The 25080-nt window shown below is 40.3% G+C and overlaps 1 protein-coding gene across 1 annotated transcript; it reads left to right on the top strand.

Annotated features, from left to right (window-relative positions):
* The first annotated feature begins 7811 nt into the window (after positions 1-7811).
* LOC146361228 (desmin-like) lies at positions 7812-22070 on the top strand. Its single transcript, XM_084922404.1, has 9 exons — positions 7812-8424; positions 12258-12318; positions 13062-13157; positions 16515-16676; positions 16785-16910; positions 17002-17222; positions 17392-17435; positions 17999-18084; positions 20470-22070. The coding sequence occupies exons 1-9, from the start codon at positions 7850-7852 to the stop codon at positions 20509-20511; spliced, it is 1413 nt and encodes a 470-aa protein (XP_084778530.1). The 5' UTR covers positions 7812-7849; the 3' UTR covers positions 20512-22070.
* The last annotated feature ends 3010 nt before the right edge of the window (positions 22071-25080 follow it).

Raw genomic sequence — 25080 nt, 5'->3', positions numbered from 1 at the left:
CGCAATGGAACAGTTCACTCTCACAGGACTCTGCTTTCAGACTAATTCTTTCATTTAATTATTGATATCAGTCATTACACTTTATACTGGGTCACTTTTGTGATATATTTTACTTTATTATACCCTGAATGGAAATTTTTAGGTACACTTTGCTAGTACCAAATTGGAGCCACTTTTTTTGCCTTTGGAGCTGCTTCAATGCTTCATAGCATAGATTCAACAAGGTGCTAAAAACATGACAGCATCACACAGATGCTGCAGATTTGTCAGCTGCACATCCATGATGACAATCTTTTGTTCCACCACATACCACAGGTGCTCTATTGTTGACTGTGGAGGTTATTTTAGTACAGTTAGCTCATGTTCAAGAAACTAGTTTGACATGATTTAAGCTTTGTGACATTTTCTCCCTCATAAATGCAGCTCACTGGATATTTTCTCCTTTTCTGACCATTCCCTGTAAACCCTAGAGATGGTTGTGTGGGAAAATCCCAGCAGATCAGCAGTTTGTGAAATACTCAAACCAAGAACCATGCCACATCCAAACTTAAATCACCTTTCTTCCTCATTCTGATGCTCAGTTTGAACCTCAGCAGGTCATCCTGACCATGTTTAGATACATTTGGGAATTGCTTTAATATTATTGGCTGATCAGATATTTGCGTTAACACCCACACTGCTACAGAAAAAATCAGCACAGCAATCAGCTGTTTTAAAATAATACCAAAAGCAGCAGCATCCAGAGGCTTCAGATACTGACAAGAGCTTAAACTAAATTCCTAAAATCCATCATTTTCTGTCTTTTTGCAGTGCCAATAATAGATTTAAAATTGCAATGCATTGTTGAGACTTGTGTGTTTCATTAGGCAGACTAACAGAGCCAAATCACCCTCTTTTTTTGTTCTCTTTTGGTTTTATTTTCTATCTGGAGACCTCTGTGTTTATGCTCCATCCCCCCACCATGCTGCCATTCATCACTGTATCACCAGGGGAACCATCCTTATATAGTCCTGAACACCGAGGGAGGAGGAGGAGGAAGAGGAGGAAAGGCGGAAAATGCTGTAGAGAGGTTTACTTCAGCTGTCAGCTCTTGAGGAAGCCCAGAGGGATGAAAATACATACTCACACATTAGCATTCAGACTTTATTAATAGATGTGAGATCAACAAGCTGCAGTGGAAGTGCTGAACACATTCAGATCGTATGGGATTTAGAATAGTCTTCACACAGAAAATCACAGGATAGATCAATTAGGGAAAGCTTACAGTTATGTTTTAAAGTTTGTCATTCTGGCCACTAGAGGTTGCCTAAGTGGTTGTGAAATATATGTAGAGTAGTTACCTTCAGACTGGACTGGATGAGTAGTAGAAAATAGAATAACTACTGGTTCTTAGATAGTTGGTTCTTATAGTTGCACATTGCCAAAGTTCCTTCAAGGCCAAATTTGATCAAGTAATTTTTTGTGTAATCCTGCTGACAGACAATAAACAAACCAAACAAACAAACAAAAAAAACTTAAAGAAAACAGAAGTAATGTCACTGAAGTCTTTCCACCGCTTAAGTGCCTGAATGGTTGGATGGATGGTAAGATGCACTTGAAACTGTCATGAAATGGCAGGCAGCAGGAAGGACCCAAATGCAGAACTTAAAACACAGGGATGAACTGAAGGAGGCTGCTTTATTGCAGTGGCACAACTTACACACAAAAAAAACCCCACTTACAATAACAAACTAAAACCTAGAAACTAATAACAAAAAACTGGGAAACCAGGGCCAGTGATTCCAGGGGGAACAACAGGAGAAACCCAAAAAGCAACACTGACAGAAAGAAACACAGGGCTAAAATACACTGAGGGATAACGAGGGAATGGGACACAGGAGGAGAGCACAGCTTGGACTGATCACACTTGACGAGACTAAATGGAGTCAAGGCTAGAAACACAGACGTGAGACAAAGGACCGTCAAAGTAAAATGACACGAACACAAGGGGAGCACAGAGAACACCTAAACACTGGAAGAAAAATAACAAAAAACAGAAAACTCTAAAAAAATTAATAAACACAAAACATAAACATGGAGTCACCAGACTCCGGACCATGACAGAAACACAGAAAACTGAGTTGTTTAACGCAGCGGTCCCCAACCTTTTTTGCGCCACGGACCGGTTTATGCCCGACAATATTTTCACGGACCGGCCTTTAAAGTGTCGCGGATAAATACAACAAAATAAAACTAGTACCGGTACCGAAAAAAAGAAGATTTATTCATAACACACGTGAAAAGACCCAGGAAAACAGAGTTAACGATAAAAAACGATAACAAAATAACGCTAAAAACCGATAAAAACCCTGAAAACCATACATTTCACACCCGAGCCTCAACTCTCGCGGCCCGGTACCAAACGACTCACGGACCGGTACCGGTCCGTGGCCCGGGGGTTGGGGACCGCTGGTTTAACGTGTATTTAACGTAGTAAAAACGAGTTTGCTCCAGTTCAAACCATGACAACATGAGCACTGAACTCCAGTTCCCTGCTAGAGATGCACGGCTCTCATCAATCAGGAATGCCTGCATGGAGAATCAAAAACTGCTGTGACTTTTCATTTGGAGGATTTGTTGTTGGAATAATTTCTTGGTATGAGCATCAGGCCATAATTGCAATCACTTTATAACAATAATGATAATAACTAGACATGCTAGTGGACCTGAATAAATTAAAGGCCTCATTGCCTTTAGTTTACAGTTTTGCTCTTGGAGAGGACACTAATGACCTACTAGAGGGATACATTTCCAGGTGCAAGTCAAGGTGCAGTATATTAAAATAAATACTCCAAAGGTGAGCAATGCCATGAACTATATAAACAAGATGTAGCACGTCCAGGTGGTGTTGTGTAGTTTGATGGCCACAGGTAGGAAAGATTTCCTGTAGTGCATCATGGTGTAAAGACTCTTTTGCTAAACTGTCCAGCAGCTCATTGAGAGGGTGTGAAGGCTTATCAGTGTTTCTTACACCTGTATTAAGGAGTCAAGCTCCATTTCCACAACCTTACTGACCTTGTAGATAGGTTTGTTAGGTCTGTTAGCATCTGCACCGTCCACACCAGAGCATGGAGGGTGGTGCTGGCCATAAAAGACCCAACATTCAGCTACAGGACCTTAAATGTCAGGTGGAAGGATGAGGATTAAGTCTATTTTCATGGCAATTCAGTGGACTGAAATAATCTAAATTGATTTATTTACAGGCTTGAAGGAAAACCTAAAAATATAAATGTAAAGAAATCAGGGTTTTTTTTCCAAAAGCTGATGGTAACTTGTGCTAGCTGAGTCTACAAAAGACTATGAATTGACTCAATAGACGTAATAATATAAATCTACAAGAATAATCATTAAAATGATTAATAAAAACAAATCTGAGAAATGTGTTTCTTCCTGTTAGCCTGGTCAGAAATGAATGTGTTAACTGTTTCTACATTCATGTCTGATTAGCTTAATTATCTGACAAAAAACATGATGGGATGACAGAACCTTTCCTAATCAAAGTTCATATGGTTATTAGACTTCTGCATAAGTGTTTGGTGACAGGGGAGGAAATGTCATTCCTGAAAAAACTACTAAACAGTAAAATACAAAAAGAACAACAAACCAAATATAACCAGGATTGAAGGAAAAGCAAACCATGATGCAACAAACAGAAAGAATAACCAGATAATATCTAAAACAAGAATGTGCGCACCTCCACCTGAAGGGCAAGGGTTATACTAAAACTGATGTTTTATGATGTTCTTATTGCAACATGCTGACGTTAGCCTGTTACAGTGTCATTGTCATGTTGTAGAGTGTCGTATTGAAAGTAAAAAACATGTATTGTACAGCTCTCTTCATGCCCTTTCATATCATATTTTACTTGATATGGTTTACTTTGACCTTGGGCGCTAACAATGAAGGTCAAGGTCAAACGCTTAGCCAACCTCGGCATTCATGTCCCCCAAGGAGTAGTATATTGGTGTGAAGTTTGACGATGATCCAAAAAAATTGTGGGTAATATAAAAATTTTACAGATTTTGGTGTATTTGGTGTGACCTTGAGCTGAATTTCCCCAAAATTAAATCAGCTCGAGCTGATACCTTAAAAACACTTGACCGCTAACAAACAGACAAACAAACAAACAAATGGAACTGAAACTAGAAAGTCCATAAGCTCAAGACATTGGGTCAATGACCGAGGACCAGATGTGATAATCGTGATTTTATTTTGCACCTGCCGACATGAATTTGACATTTTGAGACTAAATTATACAAAGATACACCAGGGAACACGGGGAAATCCTACAATGACACAGAAAACAGATAGATATCAATAAATAAGACTTCTATTAAAAAGAATCCTTTGTCAGATAACCCAAATACTCATGTTAAACTCTCTTCTTACGAAGACAGCAAAAGAAGCTTGAGTGGATTAAAACGGCATCACATTTCACACTTGTAATGTCTGCTTTGCAACTACATCTAAACACTATTTTAAAAAATGTCAGCATTTCATCACCACAAAGCTAAATATTCTACCTTTTTGTTTAGGCTTTAGATTTGGAAAGATTTAGTGTTATCCAGCTTAGGATCAGTCCACAGAAACCTTTTAAAACATTGATGAGGTGTGAGTTTTCACTGAGAGATTAGTGCAGTTGTACATAATCCCATTAATGAGGTGTCACAGAAAGCCCTGCAGGGCCCTTCAGCAGAAACACCTGAATGAACTGCAGCCTTTTTAATCTCATTATTAAAACCTGCCTGAGTCAAAGTGTCTGTGGGATTTAAGAAAGTCACGACTGATTAATGTTGAAGAAACCTTTTAGTTTCTTGAGAAAAAGCTCCTGGAACCAAAAGCTTAAAGTACTTAGGGTGGAAATGCAGACTTATTTCCATTGTTTTTGCTTACTGTTCACACTTTCTACCATCATCATAAAGAGGGAGACAACCAGCCAGGGTTCACTATAAATACAACTGAATATATCACATAAAAACAAAAGCGAGACATATAAAACAGCAATTTATAAACTCTTATCTAAAGTAGATGAAATTAAATTGTTGGACAGATCAAAGGTTCATACTACAGTAGCACTGTAGTATGAATATCTGGCTCGGTATGTTTTTGTGTTAGTAATTCCTTTAAAGTTTGACACGGTTCCAGGTCTGCCACTTTAAATGCTGGCAGAGGGAAACCTCCCTTTAAATCCCCTTCACACTCACATGTAATGTTATCAGCATTAATGGCACATATTGTTTGTGAATGTGGTATTTCTTTGCTCTGGTATGTACTGCTGCACTCTGTGTCTCAGACTCTTGGGACGGGATAGTTTTCCTTTTTAAGGCAGGTTAGTCAGAGCTCTTCCCCCTCGAATGCTGTCATTAACAACCTGGGCCACCTCACCATGTGAGGACGAGGCTAAGTCTTGAAAGTTGCCTTGCATCCTCGCATTGTTATGATGTGAGATCACAGCGGCAGGGAAAGACGATGTTCGCATGAACCTCGACAGGTCTTCCTCGGAAGTTTATCCTTTTTGTAAAGGATCAGTTCTAGTTTTCATGGATCTGCAAGGATTGGTGTAGGCACAAACTGTAGGTATAGACTATAATTGTTGTCTATATTGAAAATAAAACATTGCTGAGCAAAAGTAGGAAATAAACACCCCCCAAATATCATCCTAAATACTCACAAAAAGATTAAAAATAACCTCAAAAACATGCAGAACTACTACAAAAAGACTCAAACAACCATAAAAAGAGTCATGGGGAACAAGATACGGAGAGCCTCAAAATTATTTTACTCCACGTTCTGCATGCAAAAAGTTTTGTGGCCATCTCGAATTTGGCAGGTGTGACCTAGTCAGTGTACCCCACCATATTAAGAAGGAAGTGCAGACTGCTTGTGGTGGATGAATCGTCTCGAATTTTCTCTTGACTGAAGTTTGGACTTTCAAAGTCTCATTCAGCAATATCGTGATAGTGTTTGTCTCTGCCCATCAAGAACTGTCAACATTAACTTTTATTAAGAATAGCTCAACCCTAATTTTCCATCTTCCTTGAGCTAATGTGTTTAGCTTAACCATAGCTCTTTGGCTAGCAGACCATTATATGTTAGTCCAAATTCACTACCTACCAAATATTACTTCTATTTAGTTTTCTGTCTTTACTTACATCAAAGTTATAGCACTGCTGTATTTCCTTTTTCAGAACATGTTTTATCATCTATGGATGGAAATCAGCTAGCTACCTAGCTTCCAGCTAAGTTCTAACTAAGCTAAACCTTAAATCCTCTTTTTAACTATGCCTTGTCAGTAAACTTTATTGTAACACCTGGGAGAACAGCCACATTGATCATTCAACAGGAATCAAAGAAATTTGGACTATTTTGCTCTTGATTGTGCCTCTATTTTGTTTGTCTAATAAATGCAACACGTGTATTGGGGGAAATATAAACATTACTGCCCCCACTCAGCAGCAGGTCCTGATATGGAAGCTGGCTCCAGAGCAAAACTCATTAACTTTAAAAACCTGAAGTTTTAAATTTTGGGTCAATTTCAAACTATTTTCTCACAATTTTGAGTTAGTATAACACTAACCCTAGATGTAGTGACCTGTATGTTAGCTGTCTCTAACCCAGTAATCTTACCTAAACCTAACCAAGAGCTAGGTCAGCCTAGTTTAACTTAGGTAATTTAGTATGAACATTTAAGTGCCTTTCTCTCAGTTGAGTGACAAATAATTGGGAAGTCTAAAAGTTACATCCACCAGCCACTACAAACTAATATCTGTCGATCAAGTGTATCCAGCAGGGTGATTGAATTAATCCTGATTTTACCCTTAACTAAAAATTTTGCAAGCGTAACCTGAATTTTTGACTTTGAAATGGCAAAAAGCTTTTATTCAGTGGGAGAAAAAAAGCTGCCATAGCCTGCTGCATGACTTCTTCTTCTTGTTTTAACTATTACAGATGTGCCAAACACATGGATGTCCGTACTGATTGCAGACCCTTTTCGTACACTTAGATATAGAAATGCTACACATTGTTGGTTGACTGGTTTAAAAAACTGAAACAGGTCTATTTTGTTTATGTCCAGTATTTTGTTGACCTATCCACCCACCCCAACCTCACACTACACTGAATTTGTGGCTTTAAAATTCATATGTTTTAAGGCAACTGTAGGACTTCCGCTTGTTAAACATGTTTTGTAATCATTTGCTTAAAATACTGATGAATACTCACATGACCACTCAAAGCCAATAAAAATATCAATATGTTATAAACAAATTGGAAAAAAACCTTAAGTCAGCAACTCAAGTAACAGCTTGGACAATGGTTGTTTTTAATTCAGTTTAATTCGATTTTACTTAATTTATATAGTGCCAAATCACAACAACAGTTGCCTTAAAGCATGTAGTGACAACAAATGCAGTGTGTTAAGCATCTCTGTTCCTTCCTTTGATCATAATTATGGTTGTTTTGCTTTTTCTTTCTACATCCTGTCTTAAGGCAAAAAAATCGGTGGCTATATAGAATATGAATGCCTGCAAAAGCAGAAGAAAGTGAAGAGAAAGGGCTGAGGGAGAAAGGAGAGAAGGCAAGGGGGGAAAGGTAGCTGGAGAAGAAATGAAGGCAGGAAAGGAGAGAAGAAAGAAAAGGAATGTAACAAGAAGGGCTAAAAGAGAAAGACAGAGACAGAGGGAGGGCAGTTCCCAGGAAGGAGGGGGGGAAAATTGAGGGAGGAGGCAACTACAAATAGTTGAGGGCTGCAGGTTCTTCTTCAGTGCTCCTCTCTGCTGCAGCTCTCGCCAGGCTCTCTGTGTCCTCCAACATGGCCTCCTACAGCTCCTCCGGTCAGACTGCCTCATCGTACCGCCGCACCTTCGGTCATGGCACCTACGCCTCACCGTCACTCAACCGATCCCTGCTGGGCCACAGCGGCAGTGGCGGGGGTCATGTCACCTCCAGGGTCTATGAGGTGACCCGTACCAGCGCCACACCAGCTTACCGGGTCTCCTCAAGCTACTATGGCAAGCCGGTGACGACCTCCCGGGCATCCGTTGGGCGCTCTTATGCCGGCATGGGCGAGACGCTGGACTTTAGCCTGGCGGACGCCCTCAACCAGGAGTTTCTCACCACACGGACCAATGAGAAGGCCGAGCTGCAGCACCTGAACGATCGTTTTGCCAGCTACATTGAGAAGGTCCGCTTCTTGGAGCAGCAGAACCAGGCGCTAGTGGTGGAGGTGGAGCGCCTGCGAGGCCGTGAGCCCACGCGCATTGCCGACCTGTACGAGGAGGAGATGAGCGAGCTTAGGAGGCAGGTGGAGATCCTGACCAATCAGAGGTCACGCATAGAGGTGGAGCGGGACAACCTGCTCGATGACCTGGATAAACTCAAAATCAGGTGGGAGGAGCAAGAAGAGTCATGCGTCTTGCTAGCTTGTTTATTCTTGTTTATTCTGACATGACCTTTATATATTATGACAAAAAAGAGCTTTACTTAATTTTAAAGTAAAAATTTTTATAGACTTATAGTGAGTCTTAGAACAAATAAACAATTTTAAAAATAATTTTAAAATAAGTAAACTGAAAATATTTCTTAAAAAGTTCAAAGTACACAATATTACTTGTCCCATACACTGAACAGTTACAGAAATATTGATATTACCATAATTTAAGCAACAACCTGGAGCATTTACCCACTGTGTGGTGTATCTGGAACTAAAATGTGACAAAAACTCTGCAGGTTTTTGTATTTTATTGCACTTTTCTGTGAACACTTGCCAACTGCTCAACAAGCAGTAGTGAAAAATTGTGATGCAAAATGAAAAGAAGTGTGTGGAGTGGAATAATGAATGGAGGAATGAGGTGATACATAGGCTTGTGTGTGCTAGATTTAACCAGCCGTGTGGGAGATGATTGATGTTTGTTGCAGTTACAGGAAGTATTTTTAAACCCTGGTTCCTCTGTGCATCTTATTGGTTTCACAGATTGTGCTCTTTACAACAGATTACTTGATTATACGTTTGCTATTTTCAAGATCTTTCCTAAATGCTTTAAATATATTTTAAACATATTTTGTATAAATGCAAAGCATGCAAAATATACCAGGATCATTTACACATCATCACAGGAAGAAGATTACAGGTGCGTCATGAGGATGAGTGTCTTACAGGGGGTATTTTGGGTATAAGGATGTTAGAATGTAGAGGGGCGTGTAATCAGATAAATCAAAGTAAAACAGATATTTGACTGAAGCTTAACAATAATAATGCTGCTAAAAATATTACAATCAGCAAAAATAAACCAAAGTATTTTATTAGGTCATCTAAAAAGTATAAATAATCTATGTAATCCTGCTAACAACATGTTTATGCTGTGGTAAAAAATCTCTGATATTAAAGGGTTATACAAAACATCGGAATATCAGTGAAATGTTATTTTTACTAACCTTGGCACAAAAGCTAAAAAGCTATCTGACTATTACAATGGACTCTCAAATGGTGTAGGGTGCAAGCTACCGAGAAACAAGCTGCCAAATGAGTTTTCCCCTCATTTGAACTAAAGAGCAAGATTAGTGACCACATAATTAATCAATCTTTATCTAATTAAATGCATAGCTTAATAACATTAAGTCATGAGATTTTCATAAGCAAGTTATTTGGTAGTTACTGCTACTTTACTTGGCTACGCTAACTAGGCTAAACAGCAATAATTACTATCTATATAAATATTATGTAGATAGTAATTCTCTGTTATGATTAGATTCAATATTTGTTGTAATATAACAAATTACTTTATTTTTTTTAACTAATATAGAAATAATGACCTAGGTTAATAAATTAGTATTGACTTAAAGAAATTTAATATTGAGCTTAACCGCTAGTAATAATAATAATAAAAGTAATAAAAATGTATACTTTATTGATCCCTGTGGGGAAATTACTCTCTCTGCATTTGACCCACTCACTCAGTGAAGCAGTGGGCAGTCACTAAGCAGGTGCACCGGGGAGCAGTGTGTAAGGACGGCACCTTGCTCAGGGGTACCTCAGGGTAGCCGTTCAGTGGATTCAAACCCCTGACCGTCCGATCATGGGGCCACCACTCTACCTACTGAGCTACCCCTACTGAGCTAAACTTCTTGTTACTTTTTTCTCCATTACAGTTGATTTGGTTTGGTTGGTTTTTTATTTAATATAATACATTAACTTCCTAAAATATAAAAAAAAATATTAAACTGTTGATTAATGTGTCTGTTTGAATACCATTGAACTCGTAGGCTAATTACAGTAGTAATTAATAATTTCCAAATTAAGCATCCTTTATTACTTTCTTCTTTATTATGATTAGATTTAACTGGAATATTTATGGAATATAAAAAAACATTTTCTAATATATCAATGAATATTGAACATATGAACAGGATTAATTACTGTGTGTTTAATTAGATAAGTTTAAATATGTACCTTAATTTCTGTATTAGGACAGTTAGCTTATAGTGGCAACAACTAACTATTGTCTGGTGTTAAATTAGATACAACTCCATTATTTGAATAAAAAAGCTGTGTTATTAATAACTGGAAAAGAAAATTTAATTTAGTAATTGAATGAAAGACAAAGCTGGGAAATTATGTTAGTTTTAATATCTCATTGTAGTTAATTTTTATATATTTTATATATTTTGTTTAATTTATACAGCATTATAAAGTTTATATGAAAATATAAAATGTAACTTCATCAATAAATATGGTTATTATAAAATAATTTTATATTGTAAGCTCTGTTACCACGCTTCTGACAAATTCAATTTGAGTTAAATGATAGAAATTGTATTTTTTTTTCCACGTAGCTCTTTATTTAATAATATTATTTATTAATATTATTACTGCATTGTTATTTACAGCATGACAAGTCTTGCTATTCATTTTACACCTGCAGAGATGATGAAAACATCAAAGCAGATATTCAGATCTTCTAGTCCTGATATGAGAAATGAGAGAAGTGTGGTCCCCTGAAAACTCCAAAGCGAATATTTAAATAGGCGATGATTATAGAGGCATTTTGCAAAGCTCAAACCAGTCTGCATCGATAAATATACTTGTGTGCCATGATTTAACTTTAGGCCTGACATAATGATGAAGTGCTCCTGAGCATAAAATTCTTCAATCAGTCCATTCAAAATGTGACATAAACTGCTGTTAATCTCAGAGCTGAGCATCATTTTTCTCTGACTCCAAAAAGCATTGGTGACTGATTTGATGTGATTAATAGGCATGTGTGTGTCAGTGTGTGTGTTACTACTTGAGACTGACCAAAGTTAGTGCTAATCACACACTGTGTTTACATGACTCTCTTCTATAAAAGGAGAGGAACAAGCTCACACATATCTGAAGGATCTGTCCTTTCTCTGTCTGCAGTTTACGTTTTTAACAAGCAAAAGTTCATTTCTTTCCTTGAGGTTGAGACTTAAAGGCGCTCTTCTGACACCTTAAATAATTAAATGTGGTAGGCAGTGTGTGTTTTGACTTTACTAGACAAAAAAAGTTGCCATGATAACCTTTAAGCATTTTGTATTTCAAGAGTCAAAGATCAAACAAACCTCCTAACCTCCCCAGGCTTTAGAAAATCTATTCCACAAGGGGAGTCTTTAACCGATCAGTGACCTTTACATGGTATAAAAAGTGAACAAGTTCAAGTTAAAGGATGCACTTTCGTCTTTTATTTTGGAAAAGCGTCCTTTTAAGCTCAGACTGTTAAGTAATGGACTTCCAAGTCTGAAGCCAATGTGGAATTGTGCTAAACCTGCATTGTTTCTAATTGCCAGCAGGGGGCGTCACCTCTGGATGTTAGTTTCAAATCTTATTTATTATAATATAATGTTTATTTTCGAAATTTTTCAGACCATTTAAGGTTAGAAAGGATGATAAAGAAGGATGTGCAATCGGGCAGGCCACCTTGTGTGCAGTCACGTCTGGTTTAAAAACACCAAAATGAAAATGCTAAACCTGAGGCGTCACTAACCAATGGGTGAGAGCACACTGGCAACATCCATCTTTTATATACAGGCTATGAAATGATGCATCTTTGAACTTATTAGCCTAATTCAGCTTTAACATCTTTCTGCAGAGCCGGTGTGTGGACAGCAGCTTCTACAGTGTGTTCAAACCAATCATTAATCCAGCTGCTCATTAATGGCTCTCTGTCTGAAACCATGCTTTGTGTCTCACTGTCCTGCAGACTCCAGGAAGAGATTCTTCAAAAAGAAGAAGCAGAAAACAACCTGGCTGCTTTCAGAGCGGTATGTCCCACTCTCATTTCCTGTACTTTCCCCAATAAATACAGTGTTAGAGGGGAAAGGCTGAGATGGTTCAGACATGCAGAAGAGGGATAGTGGATATTTGTTATTGGACAAAGGATGTTGAAGATAGAGCTGCCAGGCAGGAGGAAAAGACAAGTTCACAGCGAAGAGTCATGGATGTAGTGAAGGAGGACACACAGGAGGAGGAGGATACTAGAAGATAGAAGAAGAATGCTGAAGATGATAGAAGAAGAAGAAAAAGAAAAGAATGAAAAGCAAAAACATAAAAAATAACTATAAACATAACAAAATAATATAATTATGATAATAATAATATAATAATATGAATGTGATAAATAAAATATATCTTCGTTTTTTCTGTTACTTTTTGGTGTACTATGGCAGACTATGGATGTAAGAAGGCTATAAATCTGGGTTACAACATTTTAAAAGGGAAAATACTGTTAAAAGTTAAAAAAAAAATTCCTTCTTTCTTTGTACTTCTAACATTTTCAAAGCCATCAAGTGGACTGGATTAGTTGGTCTGCATTTTGGCCCATGGGCCATATGTTTGCCACCCATGTTTCACAATAATTAGCCTGCTGGTGTGGCAAACTTCATGGAAGTTTGTAATATATGCATTTTTTTTTATCATTATACACTTTGATTCAATGGAAAATATGTCGATAATTATTCCATGCTTATCTCATTTTTACATAAAATGAACATTTTTAATGTTGCAGGATGTGGACGCTGCCACTCTGGCCCGTCTGGACCTGGAGAGACGCATCGAGACGCTGCAGGAGGAAATCGCTTTCTTGAAGAAGATCCATGAAGAGGTTTGTTCTTCACCCTCTTCCATCTTTACCAGTCGCTGATCCCATCTCCATTATCAGGATTTAAAATGCATTCATAAGTGTTTTATTACACTGCTGCCATCAGCGTAGGTTCTTCATTTAGTAATAAGTAGATTATAGAGGACTTTAGGGAGGAAAGGTGTCACAAATTGTTGCTTTAAAATAAATCTGTCAGTGAGGCACAAACAAGCTTCACAGGATTAAGAATGTGTGTTGAGCTGTGTGACAATGCTCTCGGTCTGTCTTAGCATCTGTTAGAACATCTGTCTCTGTGTGTGCGAGATGACAAACGAGAGGGTTTGGGGAGTTTTCACTTTCAAACACACACAGAATTGCATTGTTGGCAGCAGGCCCGGGCAGCGTGGCAGTACAGCTCTGAAATCTCCCACAGCAGATGTAAGGCTAAAATTACTCTGTGTACCAACCGGCGGACAAATCCTCGTCTCTGATCAGCATGGGCTTCGTTCTGTCTCCAGCCTGGTGCGATTACTACATGATGCCAAAAACTAGTGTGCTCGACATGGCCTAGGGTTACTCAGAGTGGATTAAAGTGTTAGAAACAGTTTGGACTAAAATTAAGTCACTTTTTAGATAAAGGGAGGAATAAAACCTCAGAAGGTCTGATGACGGTGAATCTTTTATGCAACACTGCATAAAGAAAGAGGAAGAAGATCCTAATAACATCTTAAAGCGTCTTTAACTTGGAGTCTTTAATTTCATACTCTTATTATCTCCTTGTACCACTTGTTTTTATTACTGTTCTTTTCCTTGTTCTTCCTGGTTTTCTTGTGATAATTATTTTTCTTCCTCTCATTCTTGTTCTAGTTATTATTGTTGTTCTTTTATTCTTTTTATCTTCATTATTATTAGTCTTGTTTCTGTTGTTTTTCTCCTTCATGTTGTAATAATTAGCAGGTATGAAGCTCTGTGCTCACTTACTCAGATGTTTGTTCCTTGTGTTTTGTTTGTTTTGTTTTTTATTGGTATTTTATTTAATTTATTTTATAGCATTGCTAATAGTTCACCATCTGCACATTCTATAGCTTCATTTATCATTTTAGCTTCTGGGAGATGCCAACTTTTCTGGTCGTTCACTGCCAAGGCTTACTGTCACACATCAGGTCCTCATTAATCATATTTATGAACTGCAGAAGGAATTTGGGGTTGATGGTGGGTGTATAAAGTTCTGGCCCTCCAGACCAGAGACTTTCACTAATGTTTGGTAAAGTTGATGATTTTGGTTGAATGTAATTTAATTGTGGTTACTACAGTTAGACTTCAATGGCTTTTTTCTGTATTAAGCCAGACTGGGTTTGGGTCCTAAACAACAAGGAGAGATAGTGATGTTTAAAACTACGTAAGGTTTGTTATGCTCTATAACTGGATAGCCATCCATTCATTTTCCTCAATTTAACTGGTGATGTTTAAGGCCTATCCCAGCTGTCATAGGGCCAGGGCACTGGTACATCTAGCACAGATGACTAATTTGTCATAGAGCTCACACAGAGAGCCCAGGCAACCATTTACACTCAGATCTAGAACCCACACAGACACGGGGAGAACATACAAACTCCATGCACAAAGACCCCAGACTGGAAACCATGGACTTTCCTTCTGTGAGGCATCATTTCTAACCACTGCACCAACAAAATGTAGTTATTGTTGCAGTTCAGTTCACTTAGAAGAATGGAGAGTTGCCTCAGATCATAATTATAGTTTATTTTTAGGATGTTAGAAGGTCATTTCTAGGACTTTCATGTTACACCGCCAGTGGTTTCATGGTTGTGATGGCTGCAACTAGTTAGTCCCTGAGTGACGTACTGTGAATCCAGTCTGCATAGACAAATCTCAGTTCTATATTCTGCTCTTGCTCTTGCTCTTGACGAAGGCGGTCGCACTTTTCTCCTCTCCTCCTCTCCCTTAGGTTCCCTGCTTAGCCTCTTATGTCCTTGTCTAGTCTCGTGTTTTTGTATTACTTTTCCCTGGAACACTCTCTCACAGTCTGTTCTCTAAAACCTAAAAGAGGAATTATGGATTGGATCAACTGGTCCCTAAATGCAATTGACACCCCTTTCTCAACGAGAAGTTTGGGCTTGGGTGAGCCTGAGTGCTGAAGATATCTACCTATTCGGAACCATGGTAACAGGGTTCTGGCTGATCGGAGCTGGCTTGGCCCTGACTTATCGAAGAATTAAGGAAGCGGAACCGGCTGTTCAAACCCCCACAAGGCTGCCCACTGGGATTGAAACGATGGGAAGAGGCGTGAGTTTCTAAAAATGGGCTCATTGAGTCAGCACGGATAAGATCTTGGAGAGGCTACGGCTGCTGTGAATACTCAGAATAAGATCTCTGACTGCAGACTGGATTACATCTCGGAAGGGCTAGCTCGGAATAACATCTCTGTGCGCAAATTGGATGACATCTTGGGGAGGCACACTGTCGTGAGTTCTCAGAATCGGCTCTTTGAGCACAAGAATGACAACATCACAGAGCGCAAGTTTGATAACATCATGGCGAAGCTCGCGGCTCTCCAACGGGAGATTGAGAGACCAGTGTTGGACTGTAGAACTGCTTTGAAATTCATATGAGCTGTTCGCACTAAAGTAAAAACCACCATCACTTCATGCGGATACCCTCTTGGCGCCAGCTGCGGTTGCAAGGCTGGAGCCGAACAAAAACACCCTGATAACGACTGTGTTTAGACTGCTCCTTCCCATTCCATGCAAGGCCACCTGGGTTGGCTGGAAGACTGTTTACTTAGCCTAGCAGGGCGAAGGACACTGTCTCAGCTGAACTCTGGACACGCACACACATACATACATATACACTGATATGCACACACTCATCCCCCCTCCCTTTCCAAACGCCTTTGACGCTTATTCCCTTCCGATGCTGACGGTGGATCAAGGAGACCAGCGCACAGGCTGCAGGCCCGGATGTACTGTCTAAATCGGCTGTCTCTCACCCTTTACCCACCCCTGTTGCTTGTCATGTGTTTCTTTGGTGTATTAAGAGTTTTTTCATGTGCTATGTGCAGAGGTGTTTTTTTCTGTTCTCAAACTGCTCTCCCTGTTGGAGCTCAGTCTGGGAGGAGTTATTTTTTTCTCCTTATCTTTCCTCATGTGGTGCATTTTTCCATTGTTATACCTCTCTGACCTGTCTTCCCCATGTGATGTTTTGTGTAATGTATGTATGGTTGGAGGGTAAGTTGGCGCCACCATTGCGTGCAATAGGTCGGCAGCCTTATGAAATTTCCCCTTGTGGAACTAATAAAGGTATATCAAATTCAAATTCAAATATAACGGGCCAGTCAACCTTACGTTTCTCCTCCTCCCACAGGAGATCCGTGAGCTGCAGGCCCAGATGCAGGAGACTCAAGTCCAGATCCAGATGGACATGTCCAAGCCGGACCTGACGTCAGCACTACGAGACATCAGGGCTCAGTATGAGGGCATTGCTGCCAAGAACATCGCAGAGGCTGAGGAGTGGTACAAGTCCAAGGTCAGAGGGATGTTGTCTGTATTAACGACACTTAGAGATCAATTCTGACATCCAAGAGTTGGGGATTTAAAATAAATTGTGAAATCTATTTAACCTTTGACCCTGCAGGTGTCTGATCTGAACCAGGCGGTAAGTAAGAACAACGAGGCTCTGAAGCAGGCCCGTCAGGAAACCATGGAGTTCAGACACCAGATCCAGGCCTACACCTGTGAGATCGACTCCCTCAAAGGCACCGTAGGTCTCATAAACCTTCTTCGGTTTTTATTTAAACGTAATCTTCTCTGAGCTCGGTTTGATTTCAGACTCTCCTCTCTGATTAATCCAGAATGAGTCTCTGATGAGGCAGATGCGGGACATGGAGGACCGTCATGGACGAGAGGCCGGCAACTACCAGGATAGCATTGCCCGGCTGGAGGCGGAGATCGCCAACATGAAGGACGAGATGGCGCGCCACCTCCGTGAGTACCAGGACCTACTCAATGTCAAGATGGCGCTGGATGTGGAGATCGCCACCTACAGGAAGCTGCTGGAAGGAGAGGAGAGCAGGTAATTTATCAAACTATCCAACCAGGCCAAAATTGTTTTGTTTTAGTGTGCTGCCTTTACAATAAAGCTTTGGAAAAGAAAACTGCCTCAGAATGTCAATATTTTATCCAGATACACGTAAATTACATTTAAAATGATATTTTCTACACTTTCCCTTCTCCCGTTGCAGGATTGCCTTGCCTGTGCAAACCTACTCCACGCTGAGTTTCCGAGGTGCACACACAGCTGCAGTTATCTAAACATACCACCAGGGGGCAGGCTTCCTTTAACCAGGACACAGGCCTTATTCTGTTTGATTCCACAGTCTGTTCAGATGGAGCCTGATTTACTGTTTTTGTTATACATTTCAATAATATTTTACTTTTTTACCACATTAAAACTGTGTAAGATTAAAATTTTACTTAATTAAGAAAATGGGTGTTAATTAATTAATTGCCTTCTAAATCAATTAACCTACAAATTAAATACAACCCCAGTGTTATGGGGTTGTATATTTAGAACCTTTATAATGATTTTTAAATTCTTATAATGATTTTTAAAAATGTTCAACAGCTTTAGTATATTCAGTGATGGCATATAAAACTATACCTTCCAGCTATGAATATTTTTAAATTTACAGTTTTGAAATTGTGGATCCACAATCCTTTTTTTTAAGCCTTCCTAACTTCATAGGTCACAGAGGCATCCATATAAAGTTTTCAGTGATTTTTCAAAATAACATAACACATTTTACATGTTAAATAAAAATTTAATTTATTCCGACCTTTGTTAATCAGAGACCAGCCCTGAGCAGCAGCGCTCCTCTGAGATGCATTCAAAGAAAACTGTCCTCATCAAGACCATCGAGACCCGCGATGGAGAGGTAAAACCACTAAGATATAAAACTGCATTCATTAGCCTTGTAAGTTTTTAAGTTCCCTTCATAAGGATTTTTTTCTTTTGTTTGTTTGCTTTTCTTTTGATGTGATCCACCCCAGCACCTTATACAAGAAATTCATGAAAAAATGTATTTAAGTTCTATAAATCACATTTTATCTTATCAAAGACCGGTAGAGCTTTATTCAACTGCACAAATGCTGCCTGGCACTGCTCTGTCCACTGGACCAGATCTGGGGCACACTTTTGAGTGAGATTAGTTACATGTTTGGTCAGCTCCACAAAGCTGGTCATGAACCAGTGGTCAGTATCTCTTTCGGGGTGCCGACTCGGGAGATGATCTGAAACAGGGCCTGGAGGTGCCAGTGTTATGACTCGCTCTATGAAGCCTATCTTTAATCAATACGAAATACAGGTAGGTCAGCGCTGTGTCAGGGCAAACATGTGACCATCAATTTTTATCACTTGATCAGAAGCTGAGGTTGCATAGAGTTTAGTCATGAGATTCCTCTAGTGGGAAATATCCTGTGGAGTGAATCGCTGGAGGCAGCAGGGCCTCATTAGATGGCCTCCTCCTCCCTAGAGTCAGAGTTGAATAAACTAAAGGTCTCCGCTAAGCACAGCACAAACATCCCCCTTGCTAAAGCTCGTGATTGTATCCCCACACATTGCCCCAACAGGTTATTGAACACCAGCAAATCTGTACCCAGAATTAAGGGATGCCTCAGGTGCAAGCTAACTGCAGCCTTTACACCATGTGTTTTGCCCTTGTATTTAATTTGGAGCGGCACTATGGGATATTTGTGTATGTCCTCATGCACACATCTAACCTCCACCAACTCTACCATACCAGGGTTTGGAGGACCAGGGTCTGCGTGCAGCCCAGACTCACCCTATAGCCCGAGTCCACCAGAGCCTGGCGTATATCCACTGGCACCTTGACACTGCATGTCCCTCTTGGACCTGGGGAAGGTGTTGGAGGGCCAGCAACACGGAACAGCTACCCCACATCCGTCAGTGGGCACTCCTAATGTCAGTGTCCTGGCCGCCCACACCTCCAACATACCTGCCTCAGCATTTGCACGGCTCCCTGTGAGTTGGGGGCAGTTTAGTTGCTGGAACCTGTAGGGAGACAGCGAGACTGGCTGTTGTGGTAGCTGCTCCATAACCAGCAAAGTTATAGTGGAGCTGGGGAACCTCCTCCTTGGGGCTGGGACCGGCCAATTCTCCACAACTGGCTGTGGTTGATCCAGCGGGTTTGCTGGCTGCACTGCCGGGTGGTTTTTGGCCAGTCATACAGCCATGTCAAGGTTTGCTTGACATGACTGTGTGGCCAGGCTGTAGCCAGCTGGCTCTCAGCTGTATGGCATAGGCAAAGGGTCAATTCTCTGGCCCCATTTTGCCCAGAAAAGATGGCAGTACTCCTCGGGTACAAGAGCCAGGCAGTCCATAATCACCTGGTGGACGTCCTTGAAACAGACCTTTGCCACCGCAGGCAGGCTGAGTGGCACTGCATGGGTTTCCCCTGATAGCAGACACAGTAGCCGCAGCACCCATTTCTCTACGGGCCACCTCTGCAGTGGTCCTGGAACTCCTGAGGGCCATCTCCCTCCCCCATCTGGTGGAGTGTCACCACCGGGGGGGGGACGCTCGGCCTAATTCTGTAGCCACTGGAGCTGATCTTGATGCACAGTCGCCTGTTCTTGGTGCATGATGGCCATCTCTGCCAGCATTGCTGTCAGCACTTCCACTGGCTGTACTGGTTGCACATCTGTCCTAACGCATCTGGGTTTCGACACCACTGTGACACGACGGACCAACACAAACACACTGTTAAAGAGCTGGGTAAGTATTAGTTGCAACTTTTCCAAATTGCTCTATGCAGCTTTTCAGCCGACTTGTTTCTGGCACAGCCTTCCCCTCTCCGTTACCAGTTGGCAACTGAAATACCAGGACTGATCATACCAATCAGTCCCAGCTACTCTGCCAGCCTTTTGGCACTGCCCACTGCCACACCACTCCTCTGAAGCAGAGCTGCAGAAAACACTCTTGCCACACCAGCAAATGCAAATGTCCCATATTTAGACAGAAAACAGTCCATTACCTTATTTACACCTAATATTTTAGAAACTTTACATACAAATAAAGATTACTTTAATGTAAGTAATTAACTGCTGAAGTGACTGCTGGTGTTTCTTAATCTGTTCTGTGTTCACCTGGACTCTCTGACTGTAATCTTTCTGTCTCTACTGTTGTAGTTTGTATGGATTTGGGACAGTGTTCACTCATTTCCAGATATCTTACATTCATCCAGACAGAGAAGTCATCTGATAAGGCTTTTATGTTTCTGTCTCATGTTTTTCTCCTTCAGGTTGTCAGCGAGTCCACGCAGCACCAGCAAGACATCATGTAACAGCCTGCAGGACATAAGAAGAGAAGAAGAAACAAAAAGCTCTCATGTGTCCCTGCCTGAGACGGACACATGAAAACAATAAAGAAACAAGCAAAAGAAATAAAACTAAGAAATAAGACTTTACACACTCATCTTTACGGCCTGCCCTGTGTTTGTTTGCAAGTTACTGAGATGTCTTGATCCATTCTCAATCATCCAGGAAAGTAAATCTCCAAACGTTGATTCTGTTCATCTGGACGTAGCGTTTTGTGGGAGAAACGTTTCGTCACTCATCCAAGTGACCACAAAACGCTACGTCCAGATGAACAGAATCAACGTTTGGAAAGTTACTGAGATATGTGTATTTAAAGCAGAAATTCATCAGGGTTTATTTATCTTTGGTTAAATGTAGGTTAACATGCAAAAACTGAAAAAAGGAAAAATCTCAATTTAATCAGGAAATTTCTGTTTACTAACTGTTTAAGACTTTATAATCTCTAATAAATGAACAAAAAGAATATTAAGTAGAATATTAAGTAGTCGTCTATCAGTTGTAGTCTGCAGCGAACTGAGTTGGTCAGGTGGAGAATTTTGCAACATTCAGCTCTGAAGGGTAAAATCACTTCAGATGCCCAATAAATAACAGATTCTGACCCATGGAGCCAAATCAGAGCTGAAACTGAAAAACAAAAAGTAGAAAGTGAATGTTGAACTCCCTCCTCATGAATATAGTTTTGATTACATTTTAAGGAAACATTTTCTTTTCACTGATACTCATATTTTATCTTTTTTTCAGTTTCATATTATATGATTGCAAATTTAGTTTTCTTAAGAAACCTGTCACATTGAATTATTTTAAGCTTCCCGCTCTTTGAGTTTCTGACCTTGATCTGGCGTTTACTGAAAGGTGGAAATGGAGGAAATAGGAACTGAACTTTACTGTATGTGTAGGATTACAAAGCAGTCTGTGAATGTGCTTAATAGACAATGGTTATTGGATGTGTGTAGCCCAAGTGATGTTTAATAGGCTGAAAGCAAGTAAAGAATAAACAGTGGAGCACAATTCTCCCCAAAGGGCCAGGCCTATACTACCTATTTGATGATTTATGATGTTTTTATAACAATGTGAGGATGTCAGCCTGCTTTCATAACAACACGCTAATGTCTGACCTTTGACCTATGACCTTGAAGCATAAAATGGTGTATTTTATTATCTTTAGTCATCTGACTGGAGCTGAATTGGCTGAAATCTTTGGCTTCTATAAGCTGCACACCATGCTGAAATATGGCAAGTTTTCACAAGTCCTGCAACTTCAAAAGCGTCCAACAATGAATACGTATGGACAGTGTAGGCCAGTAAAAATGCCAATAGTTAACAGACTTATTAATATTGTTTTATCATTACATCATTATAATTGAGTATCCCATTAAATGGATGTTCAAATTTGCATCAGACAGTTGGAGTTTTTGTTATTTCAGCTGTAGCCCTGATGGTGTTTAATGGTCTGAGAGAAAGTAAAGAATAAATACAAAAACAGAATTCAAATGTAGGCTTAATCTTCTTTATAGTCCAGAATGAGTCCCTGATGAGGCAGATGGAAGTCCCGCATCTGCCTCTAGTTTAAAGTCCACAAGTACAAATAGGAGTCCTGATTTATATATGAATGCTTATAAAACAACAGAATGTTTGTAAAATAAATAAAAAAAATCAACAAACAAAAGAAGAAAAATCAAGGAATAAAATTGCCTATAAGAATCTATATTTATTACTGTTGCTGATTTGAAACATGGGAACCTGGGAAACATGGAATGTAGGGTGGATGTGCATAGATGGGGGCAATTTGAGTTTAACAGCTGAATGCTAATGACAGACTCAGACTCTGTCTCAGTACCTGGTATTGGCCCACTGAGCTCCGGGTCGTCTCGAAGGGCTTAGTGGATGGTTTATTCTAGGTCCCAGGTCAAGGAGCCCATTTTGCATTAGGGTGGTAAGATGTTTCCTGGTTCCCATTGTTAAGACACACACAGACATTAAAGCAGTCGCGCCAGAATGTCCTGCTAAAAAGAACGATTCTTTAAAATACAAGGGGGACAGAGATACCACAGGCACAGAGATGAAGCAGGTCTGATCAGAAACAGTTTATTACTAGGCCAGGGAGCACAAATAAAAACACCCTTAAAATGTACGTAATAAAATGTTGTCAATCTACTAAAACAATTCTAAAACCTGTAAGACTACTATTTTCTACATTCACTAAAAACCCCTGCTATAATTATGCCACATGTTCATTATGGGTCCATCAGCAGGCCAGGAATTCCTTCTTTAGAGCAGATTCCACGCCAGCCTCGTCTTTGGCAGACAAGGAAGAGCCTCCCATCTTCTTGTCCTTCCACTGGCCCATCACATTCCAGCCCAGCTTGCGTCCATCATGCGACCACCGCCACAGCTCCTCTTGCGTCGGTGTCCTGTAAAATAACAAATAGGGGCCAGAACAATGTTCCCAGAAGCGGCCCTGGCTCATGGCCATGGCGACCCTCTCCCAACCCAGCTGCACCCAGCACCCAGTAGAGACCCTACTCACAAATGCAGGCAGAGGTAAACCTCTGCCCTGCTGCCAATCACACGCGTTGTCTCCTACTGTTGCCGTTCCATGCGGTCAGGACTGGGTCGCCGTGTCACGCTGGCCATCTAGCATCAACCTTCTAGCCTCTCTCCTTCAGTGCTCAGCTAGCCTGCTTTAAAAGGTCTTTACACAGCTGATAGGCCACCTCTGGACACACCCATGCCTCAGCAGGTGGTCCCTATCAGCTAATTTGTCCCATGTGTAGCCAGTCCACAGTGGATTAAAACCTATGTCACATAAAACACTAAAACCCATGCAATAGAAACAGAATAAAACCATGCAAATAAAACGACACTCATAAATAAACACTAAAAATCAGAATAACAACAATATACAAGATAAATACAAATTTCCACTGTGTGACATAGGTAAGGCGAGTAAAGTGGTGCTGCTCCTAACTGTGGTTGAGAATGAAGTGTTGGTAGAAGTTGGTGTAACCAAGGACATTCAAATTTTTCGGCTTTAAAGTATAGTCGGGTCTCCAGAAGCCACTGTAGCACGCTGCGGATAGTGATGTTCTGCTCGTTCTAGGACTTCTAAGATCAATATGTCATTCGGATACACAAAAACGAACAGGTTCAAACACGCTTTTAAAACGTTATTGACGAGGGCTTGGAAAACTGTGGGAGAATTAAGTCCCTTTTCTATTAGTACCTACTCAGCAGGCTCACCACGCCTTGCCACACTTTCAGAGTTTCCATCAGGTCATAGTACCTGGTACCAGGTACTTTTTTAGCACCTACTCTGCCAGGGTTCCAACCAATGTTCCCTCTAAGCTGCGCGCGTGCGCAATTGCGCACTGCAGGCACGGTCTCTGTGCACAGAAAATCTACAGTGCGCACAGAAAAAAATTCTAACCTGAATTGAAATTAAAATTAATACTTTAACAATTCTGTTTTGCAGTGTTAGTCAGTAAGTGACTGGCTGCTCCAGTATGGGATTAGAATGATGCCACCTTATCCCATAGTCCAGCCAATAATGCGATTCACGTTCGTGTATACACAGCTAATCAACGTGGTTGACAGGCTATGACAGCGTCCTTATGTGCCGACACCAGTGTTTTAGCTAGCAAAGCTGCGTGGCTGATGTGGAGTGAAGCCACGTTAATGACAACGTGTACAACCATTGGAGATGTGAGCAGGACAGACGGAACAATTGACAGAAAACGTGTGGACTTTATACCAGTTTTTAAATTGTGTTGATAGGACACAATTACGGCGGGAAGAAATGGTAAAAACAGCATTTTATAAGGAAAGCGCTAAAAAGCACTCTCCGCCTGTGAGCAAAAACAAAACAAAAAAAAAACCCCATCCTTTCCTATGGGTGGAAAAATGTACTATGTGGACCAATCAAAAAATGATATGGCAACATGGCATTTAGTTGTTTAGGAAGGGGGAAGTTTTAGGAGTGACGGTGGTGTTTTGAGATGTGAGAGATTTGCGACGTTTAGCGCAAATCTTGTGTAGTTAGTATGTAGTGTAGTCAAGGGTCATTATATACTGTATTTTGTAGACAGAGAGCTACAGGACTTTCTCCCAGACCACAGACTCATACTCATAATACAAGTCAGAGCTTGTGTTGTGTTTTCAAAATTGGAGTTCAAGTTATTTTTACTTCCAATAGTGTTAACATACTACACAGGTCATGAACAAGATTTTTTTAAATTTTCATTGTAAGTGGGCTAAAGCAGTTAATTAAAAGTACATAAATGTAAATGCTGTAATTTGATTATTTTAATAAACCATGTAACTTGGATGGATTTGATGCTGGCATGACCACAGTGCACACGTCTACTGTTGCTCATAGTGGTCCAAGGGATCGCTCAGGGAGTTTGTGTGTTCGCTAAGACACATGAAAAATTAGAGGGAACATTGGTTCCAACTGATCCACGGAAATCCAAGAATGTGACGTCAACAGACTGTATGCAACCGATCAACGGCATCACGCAGTCAATCATGACAGTGTC

The sequence above is a fragment of the Perissodus microlepis genome, chromosome 23 (genome assembly GCF_051167445.1).
Source record: "Perissodus microlepis isolate ML-2025 ecotype Zambia chromosome 23, ASM5116744v1, whole genome shotgun sequence".
Classification (NCBI taxonomy): domain Eukaryota; kingdom Metazoa; phylum Chordata; class Actinopteri; order Cichliformes; family Cichlidae; genus Perissodus; species Perissodus microlepis.
Note: the sequence above shows the minus strand (reverse complement) of the source record. Positions and strands in the feature narration are given on the sequence as shown.